The sequence below is a fragment of the Trachemys scripta genome, unplaced genomic scaffold (assembly GCF_013100865.1).
Source record: "Trachemys scripta elegans isolate TJP31775 unplaced genomic scaffold, CAS_Tse_1.0 scaffold_26, whole genome shotgun sequence".
NCBI classification, from domain to species: Eukaryota; Metazoa; Chordata; order Testudines; family Emydidae; genus Trachemys; species Trachemys scripta.
The window spans coordinates 4,716,394-4,738,370 of record NW_023260511.1 but is presented as its reverse complement, the minus strand read 5'-3'; the positions used below and the strand labels follow the sequence as shown (position 1 = coordinate 4,738,370).

The 21,977-nt window shown below is 49.6% G+C and overlaps 1 protein-coding gene across 1 annotated transcript in view; it reads left to right on the top strand.

Annotated features, from left to right (window-relative positions):
• The first annotated feature begins 7,986 nt into the window (after positions 1–7,986).
• LOC117870370 (butyrophilin subfamily 3 member A2-like) overlaps positions 7,987–21,977 on the top strand; it is a 30,437-nt gene continuing 16,446 nt past the window's right edge. The window contains exons 1-4 of the mRNA XM_034757507.1: positions 7,987–8,097; positions 16,402–16,492; positions 17,954–18,301; positions 21,284–21,568. Coding sequence (XP_034613398.1) covers positions 16,429–16,492; positions 17,954–18,301; positions 21,284–21,568 — 697 coding nt within the window. The 5' untranslated portion in view covers positions 7,987–8,097; positions 16,402–16,428. The remainder of the gene's footprint in view (positions 8,098–16,401; positions 16,493–17,953; positions 18,302–21,283; positions 21,569–21,977) is intronic.

Sequence of the window (21,977 nt, the reverse complement as noted above, 5' to 3'; positions counted from 1 at the left end):
TACGCATCCTAAAGTTCTGTACCCACTGGTCATCGTCCCACACCTACATGACAATGCAATCCCACCAATCAGTGCTTGTTTCTCTAGCCCAAAAGTGATGGTCTACTGTATACAGCTGCTCTGTGAATGCACAAACCACTGCTAAGTAGCTGCTGTCCATATCACACTCAGGTGCCTGCGATTCATCCTCTGCTAACTTTGCGAGTAACTCTGCGAGTAACTGTGCTGCCATGCATGATGTCCTCAGGACAGCTAACAGTGCATAGGAGAGAAGTGCAGGATCCGTCCTCTCTTACTGCAGATGCTAGTGCACACTACAAAAGAATGACAGTTGGAAAAATGGTGCAAAAGGAAGCCAGAAACCTTTGGAGGGGTGGGACACAAAGTGGTGCATGATGGTACATTTTGCACATCTCAGGATGTGCTGCATTCCGTTTCCGCATTCCCACAACACCTAGCAATGGATGGTGTCGCCAGGCACTGTGGGATATATACTCACAGTCCATTGCTCTTGCTGTCAACAAAGGTGCCCCGAATGTGGACATGATCTGTCGACAGAGGGAGTAAATGCAGACATACTTTGGTGACTTTGCTTTTGTCGATTTTTATTTGTCAACATTAGTTTAATCAAAGAAACTTGCCAGTGCAGACAAGCCATTAGGTAGCACTGAGCACACCAAAGAAGCAAATGACATATTAGGACAAAAAGAACAGGAGTACTTGTGGCACCTTAGAGACTAACAAATTTATTTGAGCATAAGCTTTCGTGGGCTACAGTCCACTTCATCGGATGCATGGAGTGGAAAATAAAGTAGGAAGATATATATATACACAGAAAACATGAAACAAGGGGTGTTACCATACACACTCTAATGAGAGTGATCAGTTAAGGTGAGCTATTATCAGCAGGAGAGAAAAAAAACTTTTTTGTAGTGGTCATCAAAATGGTCCATTTGCAGCAGTTGACAAGAAATTGTGAGGAACAGTATGTGGGGGGGATATAAACATAGTACAACAAGTAAAACTATTTCCCCATGTTTATTTCACTCCTTGCCTGTCTTCCTTCCCCTTTGGGAGGTCCGTGGCAAAGAGGGTTATCAGCGAGTGGTGCTCGGGGTTCACTAATAGGAGCCATCTCACTGTAGCTAATTCCCACATGGATAACATTTTGGAGGTTTTCAAACCCGCCTGGAGGATTTGAACATCCAGTTCCCAGGAGTTTTAATGGGAACTTTGAAACCCTGAATATCTCTGCCTTGGTTGTTGGTCTGACTACAGAGGATTCGGGGTGGGGGTGGGGAGGAGCCCCTCTGTAGCCAGATGGGTTTTCAGGCCATGGGGGAAACGTTAATAACGTTAATACCTTAAGCCCTAAGCCACTTTCATACTCACACACATACATCCAGACTGGCCACGTCTGTGTATAACGTCCAGAGAAGGCGCTGTGCAATCTCTAACTTGGTTCCGCTCTTGGGAGGGCTGTTCTTTTATGCCCTGGGGTCTCCTGCGGTGTCTCTTTCAGAGACCCTTAGCTTGGGATTCCAGTCCAGGCCTGCTGACTGGCTTCTTCAGCGTCCCCAAACCACATCGGCTCCAGGGTCGCAAAGGCAGACTGTTGGGTCTCACTGGGCAGCCAAGCTTTGCAAATGTAATTTCAGGCCTGTAACTTGTATTGCCTTTGATTTACCTCTGTCTCTATTTTCCACAGTCAGCTGGGGCTGAAAGCAGTTTTTTTTCTTTGTACTTGGCATGGTCTGTGTTGATTCTTGACCTTGAACGCAGAGCAGCTTTTTCTTTATCTCAGGGCCAAGCTGAATTTTTCAAATTAACCCATTCTTTTCCCTCCTTGCTTTCAGCCTTCTCTTACCTGGGGATATAAAGAAGCCAAGGGAGTTAATAAAATGGTTTGGGTAGGGAGGCATCCGGTTGCTATAGACAAATTGCTCCAACTGTGTGTCAGAGGCTTTTGGTGATGTAAGCGTTCCTCTAAGGTATGTGAATTTAGTGGGAATTGTTTAGATGGATTATCACGCGTGCAAAAATTCCAATTTTCTAAATACCTGCAGGTTTTAGGACCATAATGTATGTACATGTAATATGCTGGGGTACCCTTAGGGGGTGAGGGGGGATGCTTAGACTGTCCCTCATCCATTTTCCAATCACACAGGGAGGGTGTCCTGTCCGCTAGCAGCTCATAAACTAAGGATCTCACCCCACAGGGAACTCACACAGGAAAGATTAACGAGGATGGCCACAACCCTCCTACACCTCCCTTCAGCAAAGACGTCAGCTAGTCTCAGAGAGATGGCGCCACTTACTCTCATTGCTTTCAGTGAGATGGTCAGATCAGTCAGTGGCTCACACGGAGAGGAAAAGGGGGAGGGAAGATGGGTTCCCACAATCCTAGACCCAGGTAGGCCCCTCGCCAGACGATGCCAGGCAGAGACAGCCCACATTTAATTGAAGGGGACAAATAAGCAGGCTGGTAGCAAGACCTGAGTGAGAGAAGATATCAGTGTCTTAAGGGCCTAACTGGATCCTAATACTTCAGTTGACTGCCTGTTCTCCTCAAGTGGGTTCAGGGAAGCAGCAGGAAACAAGCAGCTCCCTGAGAAGCGGTTAGGCAAGAGATTTAGACCGAGCTGGATGAGCAAGCGTCTCAAAGGGGCGATTAAGAAAAAACAGAAAGTGTACAAAGAGTGGAAGAGGGGAGGGATCAGTAAGGAAACTTACCTTATTGAGGTCAGAGCATGTAGAGATGGAGTGAGAAAGGCCAAAAGCCGTGTAGAGTTGGACCTTGCGAGGGGAGTTAAAACCAATAGTAAGAGGTTTTATAGCCATATAAGTAGGAAGAAAACAAAGAAAGAAGAAGTGGGACCGCTGAAGACTGTAGATGGAGTGGAGATTAAGGATAATCTAGGCATGGCACAATATCTAAATGAATATTTTGCATCGGTCTTTAACGAGGCTAATGAAGGGCTTAGGAATAGTGGCAGCGTGACAGAGGGGAATAAAGGAGGGGGGATTGACATTACCGTATCCGAGGTGGAAGCCAAACTTGAACACCTTAACGGGACTAAGTCGGGCGGACCGGATGATCTTCATCCGAGAATATTGAAGGAACTGGCGCGAGAAATTGCAAGCCCGTTAGCGATAATTTTTAATGAATCTATAAACTCGGGGGAGGTACCGTTGGATTGGAGAATAGCTAATGTGGTTCCTATTTTCAAGAAAGGGAAAAAAAGTGACCCGGGTAACTACAGGCCTATCAGTTTAACATCTGTAGTATGCGAGGTCCTGGAAAAAATGTTGAAGGAGAAAGTAGTTAAGGACCTTGAGGTCAATGGCAATTGCGACAAATTACAACATGGTTTTACCAAAGGCAGATCATGCCAAACCAATCTGATCTCCTTCTTTGAGAAAGTAACAGACTTATTAGATAAGGGAAATGCGGTGGACCTAATATACCTCGATTTCAGTAAAGCGTTTGATATGGTACCGCACGAGCAATTATTGGTTAAATTGGAAAAGATGGGGATCAATATGAAAATCCAGAGGTGGATAAGGAACTGGTTAAAGGGGAGAATGCAGCGGGTCATACTGAAAGGTGAACTGTCAGGTTGGAGGGAGGTCACCAGTGGAGTTCCTCAAGGTTCGGTTTTGGGTCCCATTTTATTTAATCTATTTATTACTGACCTCGGAACCAAATGTAGGAGTGGGCTGATAAAGTTTGTGGATGACACAAAGTTGGGAGGCATTGCCAATTCGGAGAAGGATCGGGATATTCTGCAGGGAGACTTGGATGACCTTGTAAATTGGAGTAATAGAAATAGGATGAAATTTAATAGTGAAAAGTGTAAGGTGATGCATTTAGGGATGACTAACAAGAATTTTAGTTACAAGCTGGGGACGCATCGGTTGGAAGTAACGGAGGAGGAGAAAGACCTCGGAGTCCTGGTTGACCGCAGGATGACTATGAGTCGGCAATGTGACATGGCCGTGAAAAAAGCCAATGTAGTCTTGGGATGCATTAGGCGAGGTATATCTAGTAGGGATAAGGAGGTGCTGCTTTCGTTATACAAGGCACTGGTGAGACCTCATTTGGAGTACTGTGTGCAGTTCTGGTCTCCCATGTTTAAGAAGGATGAACTCAAACTGGAACGGGTACAGAGAAGGGCCACTAGGATGATCAGAGGAATGGAAAACCTGTCGTATGAAAGGAGACTCGAGGAGCTCGGTTTGTTTAGCCTAACCAAAAGAAGGCTGAGGGGGGATATGATTGCTCTCTTTAAATATATCAGAGGGATAAATACCAGGGAGGGAGAGGAATTATTTCAGCTCAGTACTAATGTGGACACGAGAACAAATGGATATAAACTGGCCGTGGGGAACTTTAGGCTTGAAATTAGAAGAAGGTTTCTAACCATCAGAGAGGTGAAATTTTGGAACAGCCTTCCGAGGGAAACGGTGGGGGCGAAAGACCTCTCTGGCTTTAAGATTAAGCTAGATAAGTTTATGGAGGGAATGGTTTGACGGGATAATGTGATTTTAGTCAAATCAACAGCGTGCCATCCCTGGTAAATAGTATCAATGGTCGATGAGGGTCTGGCTGGAGAATCTTGCCTACATGCTCAGGGTTCTACTGATCGCCATATTTGGGGTCGGGAAGGAATTTTCCTCCAGGGTAGATTGGCAGAGGCCCTGGAGGTTTTTCGCCTTCCTCCGCAGCATGGGGCGGGGGTCGCTAGCTGGAGGATTCTCTGCAACTTGAAGTCTTTAAATCACAGGATTTGGGGACTTCAACAGCTGAGTCAACGGAAAGGGGGTGGGTCAGCTTTTGTGGCCTGCATCATGCGGGAGGTCAGACTAGATGATCATAATGGTCCCTTCTGATCTTAAAGTCTATGAATCTATGAGCCTATGAGAAGCTGGAGTTAATCAGTCCAGGCTCCTGGGGTTGCTCGAGAGGTACATAAGAGGCTCTTCCTCCTCTCTCTCCCTGCAGCTCCTGCTGATTTCTGATATTCCCTTTCACCTTTTATCCTGCCTACCTGTTATGTCTCTTATGCCCTCCTTCCTCCAGCACAGCACTCCACCATATCTGTGCATCTAGAGCAGAGAGAATACATATGCACCAGCAGCAGACACAATTTTCTATACTCTGGGTCCTAGTGGTGTCTCCCCCCCCCCCCAGTCTTACACCTGAGGTGGCCGCCTCTGTTCATCTCATGGTAAGGCCAGCCCTGATCATCAAGGATCTACAACCTATCCTGAAGGATAATCCCTCACTCTCACAGACCTTGGGAGACAGGCCAGTCCTCGCTTACAGACAGCCCCCCAACCTGAAGCAAATACTCACCAGCAACTACACAACAAAAACACTAACCCAGGAACCAAACCCTGCAACAAACCCCGCTGCCAACTCTGTGCACATATCTATTCAAGGGACACCATAATAGGACCTAACCACCTCAGCCACACCATCAGGGGCTCATTCACCTGCACATCTACCAATGTGATATATGCCATCATGTGCCAGCAATGCCCCTCTGCCATGTACATTGACCAAACTGGGCAGTCTCTATGCAAAAGAATAAATGTACACAAATCATGAGGAATTATAACATTCAAAAACCAGTAGGAGAACACTTCAATCTCTGTGGTCACTCAATAACAGATGTACAAGTGGCAATTCTTCAACAAAAAAACTTCAAAAACAGACTCCAATGAGAAACTGCAGAACTGGAATTAATTTGCAAACTGAACACCATCAAATTAGGCCTGAATAAAGACTGGGAGTGGATGGGTCACCTTGATTACATTGGCCTCATTAGCACTACAAAAGTGATTTCCACCCCTTCTTGTCAACTGTTGAGAATAGCCCACTTCCACCTTAATTGAATTGACTCATTAGCACTGACCCCCCCATTTGGTAAGGCAACTCCCAACTTTTCATATGCTGTATATTTATACCTCCCTACTGCATGTTCCACTCCATGTATCTGATGAAGTGGGTTTTAGCCCACAAAAGCTTATGCCCAAATAAATTTGTTAGTCTCTAAGGTGCCACAAGGACTCCTCGTTGTTTTTGCTGATACAGACTAACACGGCTACCACTCTGAAAGCAGGGAAGAGGAAGACATGCAGCAGGGAGCCCCATGAGTGGGAAGACTCAGACAAAAATGCCCAGATTTTGTGCCTGGACCATTTCCAGGTGCTGAGGGTGATTGGAGCACGTGGATAGAGCTAAATCAAATTAAGTCCACTTTAATTCTGAATAAGAGCATTCACACAGCTATTTAATGTGGTTTACTTAACCCCCCACAGCTTCACAGGTTCTGATCAGGGTTCCCTGAATATTTTTCATCTGAAAAGGTTTTCCCCACTTTTCAGTTTTTTACAATGTTCCGTTGAAAGTTTCAATGGAAATTCATCTCAGTTTTCCACTGGGAAAAAAAAAAAACATCTTCCACCTGCCCCAGAATGCACCATGTTTTAGTACTCGCTGGTGGAATCTGCCAATCCTCCATCCTGCCCTTTGTCCTTCATGAGGCCCCTGCAACTTCTTAGGGGTTAACGAGCATTGGCGAGATACACTGTGAAACCTTTTCCCCTCCAGCGGGTACAATGCTGTGATTCCCAGTGACACTCAGGGGGAGCTTTTAATTGCTGTTCTGGAGTTAAATATGGATCAGGGCAGGTGTACATGGGCCCAGCAGCATGCTCACACTCTGGGCTGTGTGCTGGCCAGACCTCTGACCCATGGATACAGAGATTCCAACGCTCTCACTGGCTGAGTCTCAAAGACAAGTGAGGTCCTGCAGGAGCCTCACTGAAGGGCTGAGATGCTTCATCCCCTTTCTCCCCTTCCCCATAAGGGCAGCCCAGAGGCATGGATCCACCTAGGGTGACCAGCCAGCAAATGTGAAAAATCGGGATGGGGGTGGGGGGTAATAGGAGCCTATATAAGAAAAAGACCCAAAAATCGGGATTGTCCCTATAAAATCGGGACATCTGGTCACCCTAGATCCACCCCAGAGGACTGTGACTGTTAGGGACAGGGCAGCAGGAGGGGAGCAGGGCCAGGATCAGAGCCTGCCTGTCAATGAACCCCTGGTTCTGAAGGGTCTCAGTTCTCAGGAAGACTTTACCCTGTGGATGGCTGGGTTTGGAGGACACTGAACTGCTGTAGGGCTTCTGGGCTGATGAACCACTCCCTACCAGCGTCCCTTTCTAGCAGTCAACACTCCCATCAGTCTCGGGCTGGGTGTGTCTGGATTGCACACACACACCCAGAACAGCACAGCCAGCCAGTATAAACCAGGCTCTGACACAGGATGAGCTGGGTAAGGTAACCCTTACTAGTCTAGCACAGCTCTCTGGGCTCCTGTAGTGAGGAGAACAGCAATTAGGTTTATGGAGTGTCTACAGGTGGGAAGCTAGCACCCTTTAGCCAGGTGACAGTAACACATATATTTTGCTCTATAGAGCCTAAATTCAATCCCTGCATCCTACCTAACCAGTGTTACTCAAATGATAAGCAGAAAAGAACTGTTAATAGAGCTTGTTCCTTAGCTAAAGTGGCAGAGGCCTGTGCTATGGTATAGCAGATGCTGGGTTCAAACTCTACCCATGACCCCTACTAGATGCACTTGTATACACCATCACAACAACTCCTCCTTAGAAGTCACTGGGGCTGTTATACCTTGTCCTATGTTCAAGCTGCTTGTATTAATTTGCACTGGACCATAGTCCCCTGGGATGCTGTTTTCTGTGCAAGTGATGGGAGGATGAATGGGAACCCAGCGCCATGTAAACTCCTCACTACTCACCGTGTCTCCACAGGTAACTGAACATGTTACATGTACTGAACATGCCCTGGATCCTGACCAGGTAAACCACATACACAGGTTAATGTGTGACTAACACCCTGGTGCTTTCACTTTCCCCTGGTCAGAGTTCACAAACAGCTCCGGGACGCATTTCCCCATCTGCCCCAGAATATCCATTCAGTTCCTTGGGCGCTCTGTGTGGGTCTGGCACCCCAGGCTACAGATACATTGCATGGCATCTCCTGGGACATGCTGAATGCTTAAGGTAGGTCCCTCCCCATTATTACCCCCTTTCCTTTGCTCTCAGGGGCCGCTCACACTCCTGCCCCCTGGGAGCATGTTCCCACCTCCCATCAGTGCTCGGCAAATCCTGATGGTGGGTGTGATTCACTGCTCAGCCTGTTATCCCCTCTCTGCATGTTGTGGCCATCTGGGGTTCCTTGTAGCCTTTCACTGGAGGGTGTGATGGGTGCATGGTGCTTCTTCAAAAGGGCTGCACAGCCCTGTCCTGCTGATGCTTCTAGAAGGAGGGGCTGTCAGGCCAGAAGTGTTTATATGTGTGTGTGTGTGTGGGGGGGGTCATTTGGCTCAGAGATCTAAATGGGAGGTCATGGTGCTTCCCTGTTTTTTATTATTACATGTATGTATCAGTGCAGCACCTGGCACAGTGGGGCCCTGATTGGGGTTCCTTGTCAATACTGTAATGCAAATCATACACAACAGCAATAACTAGCCTGGTGTGACGAACATTGTGCTGAACATGCTTTTGCTCTTGGTGTGGAAAAGGATGGCCATGGTCAGATTGTGTCAGCTGGCCATGGTGACCCCTGGGAGTCACTCTAGTGTTGTTATTGTGGGGGCACCTGGGGCTCAGTCCTGGAGCAAGGGGCCCAATGTGCTGAGCACTGCACAGATACAGAACAGAGACAGTCTCAGCCCAAGGGTAAGATTTCAGGGTTATCCACAACCAGCTGACACCATGTTACACATGACACATTGTGTCTACACTGAGGATGAAGTCCTGGCCCTGTGGAGACCAGTGGGAACACTCCCATTGATATCAGTAGGGCCAGGATTTCACCCTGAGTAGTTGCTGTTGTTAACACACCAGGCAGTTGCCCTGCACAGAGAGGCCATAAGGGCCCTGGCTGGACTATGCTCGTCTGGGGAGAGCTGGATTTGCTGATCAGAAGCCAGGAAGCTCTGGGGGTTTAAGAGCTGTCCTAGGCATTGTTGTGTGTTGGTTTCTATTGTGTATCTGGAGCTCACAGACTGTTCATCTGCAGGGAGGTGGGGGGGGGCTCTGGCTTGTGGGTAACATCTTCAGAACCATTCAAGTGATTTAGGAACTTAGGGCTGGAGTCACAGAATTACAGGACCTGACTCCCAGGTGCCCTGATGCCTAGGAGACTTCACAGCCCTGAGTTCCAGGGTTCACGTACAATGTCTGCGCAGAACTAGGCACCTACCAAAGGGCTCCTTGGAAGCCAGCATGCTGAGCAGTCAGCTGCCTAAGCCAGCCAGTGAAATTCAGGGGAAAGGGGTGGGGTTCAGGGCCCAGATTCTCAAAGGGATTAGGCACCTCACTCCCATTGATCTGTACCTTAGATGCCTGGCTGATGGCTGGAGGGAGGTTTCTCCCTCCAGTTGGGATTCTCAGCAGTAAACCCTTGCCTGGAGTTAGTCACCTAAATCAGGTCAGCCCTTCCTTGTACACAGCCAGAGAGAGAAACTCCCCTCCCCTGCTAATGCCAATAGCCCCGGGGTCAGGGCACTCAGCTGGGTATGAGAGACCCAGAGTCAAATCCCTGCTCCAATAACTATTTATTCAAAGTGGACCAGCTCCAATAGGAGAGACTCACACCACAGCCTGTTACTAGGGAACACATGTGGGATGGGAAAGACCTGGGGTCAAATCCCTGCCCTAAATCAAAGGCAGGGAATCAGACCTGGTTCTCCCACGTGCCACCTGAGTGCGCCAGCCAATGACTCTAGGATCCTCTGGCCACATGCCCACACTCTCTGTCTCTCTCACCCACCCCCAGTTGTCTTTAGTGCAGGGCCTGAACTGGTAGCTGCTCTCAGAGCAGCTAACCCTTAAACTATCTGTCCCTTTGTGGATCTGGCCCTTAACTCCAATTGAAAGCCAATGGGATTTGGGTACTTTTTCAGTATTTTACTCCGTGTTATTAGGCTGAACAAGAGCCCTGTAAAGAAGCTGGAAACTAGGGCTGGTGAGGAATGTTTCATCAGAGACATTTGTAATGAAAAATGGCTTTTAAAAATATATGAACATTTTCAACAAAAAAATTTCAAAATTTTCAATACAATGATTCACAAGAAAAAATGTTCCTTTTGATTCCTGTCTGATGGCATCAAAATAAATAATGTTTGCCTTCTAAGGAGAAAAATTTAGGAACTGAACTTTAAAAAATATTAATTTTGTTCCCATTTGATTTTAATTGACTTTCCAATCTATTTTAAACTATTTTCTTTTTGTTTTGAGTCATTTTGTCAGAATACTGGAAGATTTCAGTAAAAATTTTGAATGGAAAGAAAATTTTCCTCAAAAAAAATTCCCCATTTTTGCCAGCCTCCCAGAATGCCCAGCGCTTGCCATGCCCTGTCTCTCTGGCTCTCAGTGCCCTGCTCTGCACAAGGTCATACAGGTAATTAAATGGCTCAGAAACTTACACTCACCCTTTGCTCTGGGGCTGGGCTGGAGATGTAATGATAATAGAGAGTGCTTGGAGAGGGGCCAGACTCTAATCCCGCCTTCCTGGGCCAGCAGGTTCTGGGAGCTTTGCAGAGGGTAGGGCTGGATTCAGGCAGTGCAGGGCCCTAGGCTTTCCCTGACATGGAGCCCCCATAGACCTGCCCTCTCCCCATTGGAGTGGCAATGGCAGGGTCCCCCCTTCCACTGCTAGAGCGACAGGCCAGAACATGGGCTCCCTCTGCCCCCAGAAGAGTTAGAGCATTAACAAGGATTTTGCCCCCTCCTCTCGCCCCCAGTACTTCCCTCAGCAGCAGGATGTTGGTTGTAGAGATTATAATTTAGAGAGGCTCCTACATAAGGGACAGTATTAGGAACACAGAAATTTTGAGCCATACCTGGTAGTTGGGTGGAGAATACAGGGTAGCTATGCCCAGCAGTTCACCACAGACACTCTCTAGTTTGTTTTTAACAAAGTTTTATTCCTTTCTCATTCACTGGTTTGTTGTTTAATGAACCCCAAGATCATTACAGTGGTGCCTGGTATGTTTGTTTGGGGGGTGTTGGATCCACAGGGCTCTTCCCCCCCCCCATCACACACACAGTCCCTGCTGGGTGGGGTTGGCAGGGCTCCCAGAGCAGTGGGGCTGGCTGTAAACCTCCCACTGAGCTGCATGGGGCAGTTCCCCTCTCGGAGCTCTGGTCCCCCGCTCTCTGCAGACTCAGGCAGGTGTTGCTGCGACTGTTAAACTCAGGGCACAATTCTCAGCTTTTTTCCTCACACATGAAACCTGGAAACTTACATTTTCTTTTAAACACAAGACAAGAGTCTGCTGGGCCCCTGTGCACAGGTCTATAATTCCTAGGCCTTAACCCTGCCCTAGCACAGGACAGGACAGCCCAGCACATGACAGCTCAGAGCCATCCTTTGGGTAGGGTTACCATATTCAAACATTTAAAAAAGAGGACACTCCACGGGGCCCCGGTCCCGCCTCCGGCCCTGCCCCAACTCTGCCCCTTCCCCACCCCCGACCCCACCCCAACCCCACCCCTTCTCTGCCCCCATTCCAACCCCTTCCCCAAAGTCCCTGCCTCAACTCTGCCCCCTCCTCTGAGCACCCCGCATTCCCCCTCCTCCCTCCCGCTCTGATCTTGGTTGGGGGTTGCTAAGTGCTTCCCTGCTCCCCACTCGCCCCGCAGCCCCTGCAGCCTCTATGCCCTTGCCTGCCCTGCTCCTCCTCACCCTGCAGCCTCTGCACCCCCCCGCCCCTGCAGCCTCTGTGCCCTCTGCTCCCCACTCGCCCTGCAGCCTCTGCGCCCCCTGCCTGCCCTGCCCCTGCAGCCTCTGTGCCCCCCCGCCCCTGCAGCCTCTGTGCCCTCTGCTCCCCACTCGCCCTGCAGCCTCTGCGCCTCCTGCCTACCCTGCCCCTGCAGCCTCTATACACACACCCCCGCCGCCTGCCCTGCTCCCCCCGCTCACCCAGCAGAGGGAGAAATGCAGGCTCCACGTGGAATCAAACACTGCCGCTGCTCTGTGGGAGAGGAGGGAGCAGGGGAGGGGGAGGGACTCTGGCTGCTAGAGGCCCTAGTGGCTGCGAGCAGCTTTCAATCAGGCCAGGCGTCCAATCAGCCGCGCCACACTCCGCAGGAGGGGAAGGGGGAAATCCTGGACATTTCTACTTGATTAGAAATCTCCCCCCGGATGGCCATTTAACACTGAAAAAGCCGGACATGTCCGGGGAAACCCGGACGGATGGTAACCCTACCTTTGGGTAGGGTGAATCGGGTCAACTACCCCAGGCCCCGTGCTTTGGGAAGTCCTGCACTTTCAATCAAATCAGGACTGTCCCAATATTTAGTCCTTTTCCTGCATCCCAACCCATGTACAATCAGGATGCCATTTGTCCTGATATTCAGGTGTGGAGGTGGTCGGGATGCGGGCAGGCAAGTGGGGTGAGGAGGCAAATGGAGAGGCTAGCAGGCAGGTGGGCGAGGAGGATGAAGAGGCAAGCTATGGCCAGGTGGGCAGGTGCATCAGGCAGATGGTGTGGAGACTAGCAGGGAGGCTGATTTGTCCCAGGCCCCACACCCCCCAGTGAAGGCCCTGGCAGTCCCTAGGCCTTAACCCTGCTCTCTGGCAGTTCATGTCATTCCCCAGTGACCTTGGATAGGCAATGAAGGGAGGTCTTGTTGGAGACAAGGTCCCCTTTGTTATGCTCCCGGCAGACACAGAGGAGGAGTTAGAATATAGAACATCAAGGTTGGAAGGGACCTCAGGAGGTCATCTAGTCCAACCCCCTGCTCAAAGCAGGACCAATCCCTAGACAGATTTTTGCCCCAAATGGCTCCCTCAAGGATTGAACTCACAACCCTGGTTTTAGCAAGGCAGTGCTCAAACCACTGAGCTATCCCTCCCCCTGTAGCAAAAATCCTCTGGCGGAATGCTGCAGTGTAACATGGCTTTAATACTTAGGGTACGTCCAGACTACCCGACGTATCAGCAGGTAGCGATCAATTTATCGGGGATCGATATATCGTGTCTTGTTAAGACATGATATATCGATCCTCGAACGCGCTCCCCATCGACTCTGGAACTCCACTGGAGCGAGCGGCGGTAGCAGAGTCGACGGTGGAGCCGCGGCCATCGATTCCACGCTGTGAGGACCCAAGGTAAATCAATCTAAGATACTTCGACTTCAGCTACGCTATTCACATAGCTGAAGTTGCCTATCTTAGAACGATCCCCCCCAGTGTAGACCAGCCCTTAGAATCCAGAATGATAACACATAAGGACCCAAAACACAGAGAGAGAAAGCAGGCTGCTCCATAAGGCTTAGAGGCCCAGATCACCCTTCCTTTCTCTAGGCTTCTGTTGGACCTAGATTGCACACTTTCCTTCAGAGACCCCTGGCTGCCGGCAAGACCAGGAAAACCCACATAGTATTTATTGTGATGATTTACAATTCCAATACAGTTTTCAATGCACTACGCACATGATGGTTGGGCATGGAGGGAGCTGGGTGTGAAACAGAAATAGATCCACAGATGTTAAGGCCAGAAGAACCCATTGTGTCCATCCCGTCTGACTCTGTGTACACAGGCCGGAGAATTGGGGGCAGGACACATGAGCCTCTGTGCAGAGCTGAGATGGCCCCTCCTGCCCATCTGCCCCTGTATATGTTACTGTAATATCTACTAATGTGATGGTTTCCCATTGATGTGAGGGGAGGGGGAGCAGGTATCTGACAACACCCTCTGGTGTCTGTGAAAGCCACTACCAGCCCCATCTGTGTCACTTGGCAGTGTCACTTACAGAGGTGGGTGGCTTCCGGCCAAGCTGACCCTGTAGAAAAGGGCCCACATGACACCCACTGGCCAGGTTGTGAGATGGGTCCTCTCTGGGCCTGATCCACACAGCACGTGAGTCTGTCACAGTCCCAGCTGCACAGTCTGTCTCTTTAACTCACACTGTAGAGCCACATGCAGTTAGCTGTGTAGGTCCCCAGGTCACTCATCTGCTGTGTTATCCAGGGTGGAGGCAGGCACAAAGCCAGGCCCCCTCTGTAGGGAGGACAGCAGTGTGGGTACCACTGGGGTTACCTCAGAAGTGGCCCTGCTCTACTGCAGGCTTCCCCTGCATTGGAATCGGGGGGACACCTGCACCAATGGATGGTCAGAGAATAGGGTTGCCAACTTTCTAATCACACAAAACCAAACAATCTAGCCATGCCCCTTCCTTGAGACTCCTCCCCCTGCTCACTACATTCCCCCTCCCTTGGTGGCTTGCTCTCTCCCACCCTGTCATGAACATACAGCTACAGGTAGCATAAAATCCCTCCTTTACCTGTAAAGGATTAAGAAGGTCAAATAACCTGGTTGGCACCTGACCAAAAGGACCAATAAGGGGAGAAGATACTTTCAAATCTAAGGGGGAAGGTTTTTGCTTTGTGTTGTATGGGGGGATCTCCCCAAGACAAAGGGAGAGACCAAACAAGTAATCCAGCTCCTACTGAAATGATAAATCTAATATTGCAGAAATAGTAAGTAATAGCAAGGAAATTTGTTAGATTATCTTTTGTTTTAGCTTGGGAATGTTCCCTATGCTAAGAGGGAGATTTATCCCTGTTTTTGTAACTTTGAAGTTTTGCTTAGAGGGCTTTGCTTTGCTCTGTGTTTTAAATCTTATTACCCTGTAAAATTATCTTCTATCCTGATTTTGCAGAGGTGCTTCTTTAACTTTTTTTTCCTTTGTAATAAAGTTCCGTTTTTTTAAGAATCTGATTGGTTTTTAGTGTCCTAAAAAAAAGGGTCTGGTCTGTGCTCACACTGTTTACCTATCTGGTTGGTAAATTATTCTCAAGCCTCCCCAGGAAAGGGGGTGAAGGGGTTTGGGGGGATATTTTGGGAAAACAGAAACTCAAACTGGTCCTTTTCCTGAGACTTTGTCTAACTCACTTGGTGGTGGCAGCAGTACTCATCCAAGGACAAGGAGGGATTTGTGCCTTGGGGAAGTTTTTAACCTAAGCTGGTAGAAATAAGCTTAGGGGGTCTTTCATGTGGGTCCCCACATTTGTACCCCAGAGTTCAGAGTGGGGCGGGAACCCTGACGCACCCTCACTCACTTTCAATGGGCTGGAGCAGAGGGTTGGAGAGTGGGAGGGGGTGAGGGCTCTAACTGCGGGTGTGGGCTCTGGGGTGGAGCCAGAAATTAGGGGTTCAGGGTGTGATGGGGGCTCCAGGATGAGGAAGGGAGTTGGGGTTTGGGAGGGGGTGAGGGCTCCCGCTGGGCATGAGGGCTCTGGGGTGGGCCTGTGGATGAGGGGTTTGGGGTGCAGGAGGAGGCTCTCGGCTGGAGGGTGGGGCCAAGAGATTTGGAATGTGGGAGGCAGCTGTGGGTTGAGGCAGGGGGTTGGTGTGTGGGAAGTGGTACGGGCTCTGGGCTGGGGTGAGGGCTTTGCACTGGGGATGGGAATGAGGGGTTTGGGGTGCAAGAGTAGGCTCCAGGTTGGGGGGTGGGGCTGAGGGATTTGGAGTGTGGGAGGGGGCTGCGGGTTGAGGCAGGGGTTTGGGATGCAGGAGGGGGCTCTGGGTTTGGAGGAGCTCAGGGCTGGGGCAGGGAGTTGGGGCACAGGCTTGTGGCACGGGCTTCCCTCGGGCGGCTTTCAGTCAGCAACACAGCAAGGCTAAGGCAGACTCCCTGCCTGTCCAGGCACCGCACGGCGCCCTGGAAGCGGCCAGCAGGTCTGGCTCCTAGGTACGGGGGGGAGGAGGACAGGAGGATCCACGGTGCATGCTCCTCTCGCCTACAGGCACAGCCTCCCCAACTCCCATTGGCCACGGTTCCTGACCAATGAGAGTGCAGAGAGAATGCTCGGGGTGGGGGGCAGCGCACAGATCCCTGTGGCCCCCTGCCTAGGAGCCGAACCTGCTGGCTGCTTCTGGGGTGCAGCACAGTGCCAGAACATGTAGGGACTAGCCTGCCTTTGCGCTGCAGCACTTCCAACCAGACTTTTAATAGCCCGATAGGCAGTGCTGACTGGAACCGCCAGGGTCTCTTTTTGACAGGATGTTCCAGTCGAAAACTGAACATCTAGCAACAGTATTGACAGAGAATCAACAAGGGGAGGAAATAGGGGTGGAGACACGGCACATCCCAGTGGTGGAAATTCCTAGTGCCAGGCCTGGGCAGGAGGAAGAGCAGCCTGGGAGGGGTGAAATCCTCTCCTGTCCCTGGGGAGCTGCTCTGCCTGGTAGCAGAGTGGGTCAGGTCAGACAATGGATGGGGCATGTTCCCTGCACTGCCGGCCCCTCACGCAGCCTGGGGAGGTGTTAACCGTCCCTGCTCTCTCCTTACAGGTCCCTGCCTGAGGTGTCCCCATAGCGATGTGGTGGCGGCTCTGTGTGTGCAGCCTAGGGATCCTCCTCCTGGCACCATGTTCTCTCTCTGGTAAAAATGTTTGAATCCCAACTATTTTCCTCCCTGTCCCCCATGGGCCCCCTGCAGGGCTGGGGTAGGGGGATCTGAGCCCAATGACCCCTCCCTTGGAACCTCCTCAGTTCTGCACAGTAAAAGGGGTCAGGCCCAGGAGGCTGTGGGGAGGGGATGACATTAGAGTGACCGGGGCGTATCCTAGCTCTGTGTGGCAGGATTGTTGGGTCTTGCAGCAAGTCACCCAGCTCCTGCTGCCCCTGAGAGAGGCTCCCAGAGCCCCCGACACTGATCCCTTCCTGTCCTGCCACGGTACCCAAAGGCACTGTGCTGCTAGACCTGCCCCACTGGGAACCTGGATTCTCATGACCTGCAAGGCTGAGATCTTCCCAGCTGCCTGAGGGATGGGGATGCCCAATTCCCATTAGGATGAAGGGGCGCTGCAGCATCACCAACCCCAAGCCTTCAAACACCATGAGTCAGGCCTCAAAAATCAAGAAATTTGCTAAAAAATCATCAGATTTAAACAATCAATCAATCAATCAATCAATCAATCAAACAAACAATAAACCTTTTGGTGTCTTCTTGTTTCCCTTGTTTTTTTGAGCCTTTGGTCACATTTTCTCTGCAACCACTAGAGCTAGAAACTGACTTTTTAAAAAAAGATAGTTGAGATTCTCACACGATCATATCTCCAGGAGATGGGGCTTATGAAAAATATATGATAGCCCAAGAGCTGGCAACTCTGGTATCAAAATCTCCTTGGTGGTTTGCAAATCTCACGCAAGTTATCCCTCCCTACCTGTAGCCACACAGTGAATGTCAGGTGTTGCAGCTTGGCAGTAATTAAGTAACTAACAGAAGACCATGGAGACCCTTCAGACACAGCTATGTTACAAACATAAATCACCTTCAGATGCTTAATTTCCTCCAGACACCAATCCCTAGAATGGTGACTGCCCATCGGAGCCAGTTTCTATTTTGGGTATTGAATCCATGGAAGGGACGTGCATCAGCCCAAAAGTCCTCAAAGACCCAATACCCTCAAGCCAGGCAGAATCTCCTCTGAGGTGGCCTCTCAGCAGCTGTGGTGGGGCTACATGAAGCTAAAACTCATTCATCAAAGAAGTTGCTTGCAGTGGAAAGAGCTTGTAACTAGTTGCCATGGGGCTATGCGGGGCTCTTTGAATTGGTAGGTGTCTTTCAGCTGGGGACACCCCTTGTCAAAAGAGTGTAAGTAGGTTGCAAGACAGACACCTTTGGAGGGGTTTACAGGGGATTGCAGGACAACATTGAAGGACTAGCTTGTGTCAGCTGTGATATGGCTGCACCGCCCTGTGTCCACACTGAGAGTAACTTAAGCTACATATGATTCAACCTCAGGAACCTTCTGCTATGATCTGAGGACATTTTGTTTAGCTCAGCAATCCCTCCCCTCTTTCCTCTCACTCAATCTGCTCCTGGGGTTCTCTTTTACAGAGGAATTCTCTCTGGATGACTTTCCACACCCCGTGGTGGGGGTAATCGGCCAGGATGTGGTGTTACCCTGCCAGCTCACACCCCCGGCCAGGATGCCCAGCATGGATGTGCAGTGGAGGAAAATTGGACCAGGATTTATCCTGGTTCATGAGTACATGGATAAGGGTACTCGGGACCTGTCAGGGGTGAATTACCAGAACCGGACAGAGCTATTCCTGCAGGAATTCAGCAGCGGGAATGTCTCCGTGAAGCTGAAACGGCTTCAAGTGATGGATGATGGGAAATACCGATGCTTTGTGAGGAACCCACAGTGGAGCCTAGAAGCCACTACTGAACTACGAGTTGCAGGTGAGATGCAGCACTAGGGGATGTAGAAGGGTGGCATGTCGTTGCCTCAGTAACACTGGCCAGGCTGCTGGAGCTGTTCCAGCTGTTCAGTGCTTCTATTCTTGAAGCTCCAGTGTTATCAGTACTAGCAGATAGTGCAGCCTGCTAATTCAGCAGACCTAAGTGTTACTCATAAAGTCCACAGGCACTGTTCGGTGAGAAAGACACATGGCCAGGTGTGAAATTCCCCTGGTGTTATCCGGACCAGTGACCTGCTAGGTCACTCCAATCCTCAACTCTGGGAGCCAGTCTTACCCTGCTCTGCTGTGAGAACCCCCACTCCCAGGCTGTTCACGCACAGCCTCTAGCATGTAATCTGGTCCCAGCTAGTTGAGTGAGCACTTTCGGCCAGCCACTGTTTGGATTGTGCAACCGAATGACACTAGCCAATATCTCCTGTCCGAGACACAACCCTAGAAACCTCCATCTTGCAGTGTCCAGTTATGCCCGCTGGATGCTGCAAGCTTATATGAGTTTGTCAATTTAACAAATAAATTGATATGTACCAGGCTTGTTATCCCAAAGGGAGTCTCTGAAATACTTCAAACCAAACACACTGCTTCAGGTAGACTAAACAAACAAATGTATTAACTACAAAAGATAGATTTTAAGTGATTATAAGTCAAAGCACAAGTCAGATTTAGTCACATGAAATAAAAGCAAAATGCATTCTAAGCTGATTTTAACACTTTCAGTGTCCGTACAAACTTAGATGCTTCTCACCACGGGTTGACTGGTTGCTCTTCAGCCAGGCTCTCCTCTTTGATCAGCACTTCAGTCGCTTGGTGGTGGTGTCTGTAGATGGAGGTGAAGAGAGAGAGCATGGCAAATGTCTCTCCCTTTTATCATGTTCTTTCTTCCCTCTTGCTTTGCCCCCCCTTCAGAGTCAGGTGAGCATTATCTCATTGTAGGCCCAAACTGACCAAGGGAAGGGGCGTGACTCACTCGAGAGTCCAACAGATCCTTTGTTGCTGCCTAGGCCAGTGTCCTTTGTTCCTGTGAGGCTGGGCTGGGTTTGTCCCATACATGCCCTGATGAGGTGTGCACAGCCTCTCTTCTCTTGGAGAGCTTTGCCTGGGCTTGTTTTAAGCCACGAGGATACATTTTAAGCCTCATAACTATATACATGAAATGACAACCTATAACATTACTGTAACAACAATGCCCAGTGCATCCTGAGCCTTCCGAAGACACCCGACATGACAAACTTTGCATTGGATACCACACAATCATATTATAAAGATGAACATGGCGGTGCAGGGTGTTCTCCTGAGGTACAGAGCATCACACCAGGTTTATTACCTTCAAGGCACCGTCCTAGTGCCCTGACTCTGTGGTTAAAGATATGCTAACACATGAGTGCCCAGTGGCAAGGAGTGGCTCAGCCAGCAGCGGGAGTCTCTGCTCCTCAGCCACACAAAGGGTTAAAGTGAACCCCCAACATTTATAGACTGAAACAAACAAATGGGATAAACAACTTACGTAGCACCTTACATGACATCTGTTTGTTACTTCCCCTTGTTCCTGATATTACAGACAGAACAACCCTATTCATTGTTCTGTTAAATCATTTTATCTTGAACCAGATTAGGCTGTATCTGTACTAGCCTTCTGGAATGTATTTACATAAATATGAAGTGCCTAGAATTTTTTGGGAGTGACTATGATTTGGCAACACTAGCAGCAACTTTGCCAAGTTCATGTACTGGAGAATGAACTTGGAAGCATCTCTTTTAATACATGGCCTGTTTTTGGTTCATAGCTTCTGGTTCAGGCCTCAGATCTTGCAACAGGCCTAGTGCTCAAAGCTCTTTTTCTCTTCTAATATCAAGCCCTGGGTACCATCACAGGGAGCGCTTGTGTCTGGGCAGCCAGAGCCTCCTGTACCCCTCCGGGTGCCCCAATACTGAGCCCAGCATGGCATTAGGGTTGTGTGCTGCAGGGAATGGTGTGTAGGACACAGTAGGGGGCACTTTCCCCTCGCACTCAGAGCTGACTCCAGTGGGGTGATAGCAGGGTCAGTGCTGCATTAAACGACCTCTTTTCAATTAGATGTAAAGTTACAGTCCTCAGCTCTCATACTTATTGCTGTGCTGTTTGAGGGAGCGGGACCTTTACCCTGATGTTCTGCCCAAATCCTAGCTAAGGATATAAGTACATTTGGCCTCCCTGAAACTCATCCTGCAGTTTCCATGGACTGGGATATTGTTCTTTTATTCCCTTGGTATTGACCATATTTTCAGTGCTGCACAAGGGTAGTGAAAGGCATGGTGGATATAACCTAACCCCAGTCAATCTAGTTCAGAAACATCAAGCTCCAGATGAGGGGCCCTTCTATAATAATGCAGAGCATTGAGGTTGTTTTAAATCATCTCCCAGTTTTGGTGGCTCCTAGTCCAAAGGATCCGCAGGAGACGTGTGCTTTTAGGGAGAGATTGAAATGAGGGGAGGGTGGTTGTGTGCAGCACAGGGAGAGGGAAATCCAAGCATGAAGAGTGGCTTGGCCTGGGGCACCATTACCAGTGTGTGAGAAGGACACCACAGGGGACAGTATTTAGGAGGATGGTACAGGAGGAGTGGTAGCAGATATGTAGCTGGGGTCACCATCCCTCACTTCCTGCTCTGTACTGAAGTGCAGTGATCCTGACAGCTGCTGGGTTTCACCCCAGAAGTGGCTGCATTTCTGCAGCAGGTGCAGCAATATCTATGAGCAGTTTAAGCCTGCACATTCTTCTGTGAGCCTGAAGGGCTCAGTGCTCTATGGAAATACAAGACAGTATTATTTAATTTCCCCATTCGTCAGGATGAGGGATCCCAGGGAGGCTTTGCACACAAGGGAATGGAGGTTTCCAGTCACAGACCCCTATACCCAGTGGTAGGTGGGGAATCACATGGTGCCAAAGACAGGATTTCCTGCTACACGCTCTTTGTCTCTCCCTGTAGCTGTGGCTCCAGTGTTGATTGACGTGCTGGGCCCCCGGGGCCAGGGGATCGGGCTGGCCTGTAGATCCACAGGCTGGTTCCCCAAACCTGAACTCCAGTGGGTTGGAAAGAACTGGCAGAACCTGGCGATGGAGATTGTGACCGACGTGACTCAGGACAGGGAGAACCTGTATAGTGTTGTGAGTCACGTCACTGTCACAGAAGGGGAAGACAATGGAGACATCATCTGCATAGTGCAGAATGGCCTGCTGGAGACCGAGCGACAATCGGCCATTCACCTCTCAGGTGAGTTTCCTCCCCACCCCCCGTGTAGAATGGATTGTTGTTAATACTGGCCTTGTGTTGTTAAGGCCGCTGCCAGTGTTGCGATTTTTGAAGCTCCATGGATGCTCTTGGAGCTGCATGTTAATTCAGCAGACTTTGATGTTATTCATAAGAAAGAGCACAGGCTCCGTTCGGGGATGAAGGTGCTCAGCCAGATTTATTGTTGACAAAGAATGGTACTAGTGGCATTTGGTTGATAAAGGTAATGTGGTGAAGTAATACACTCAGGGCCTGTCTACACTAGAAACATCACAGCAGCAACACTGTAGTGTAAACACTTATTACAGCACCAGACAGGGTTCTTACATAGCTGTGGTAAATTCACTTGTCCGAGAGGTGGTAGCTAGGTTGACAGAATAATTCTTCCATC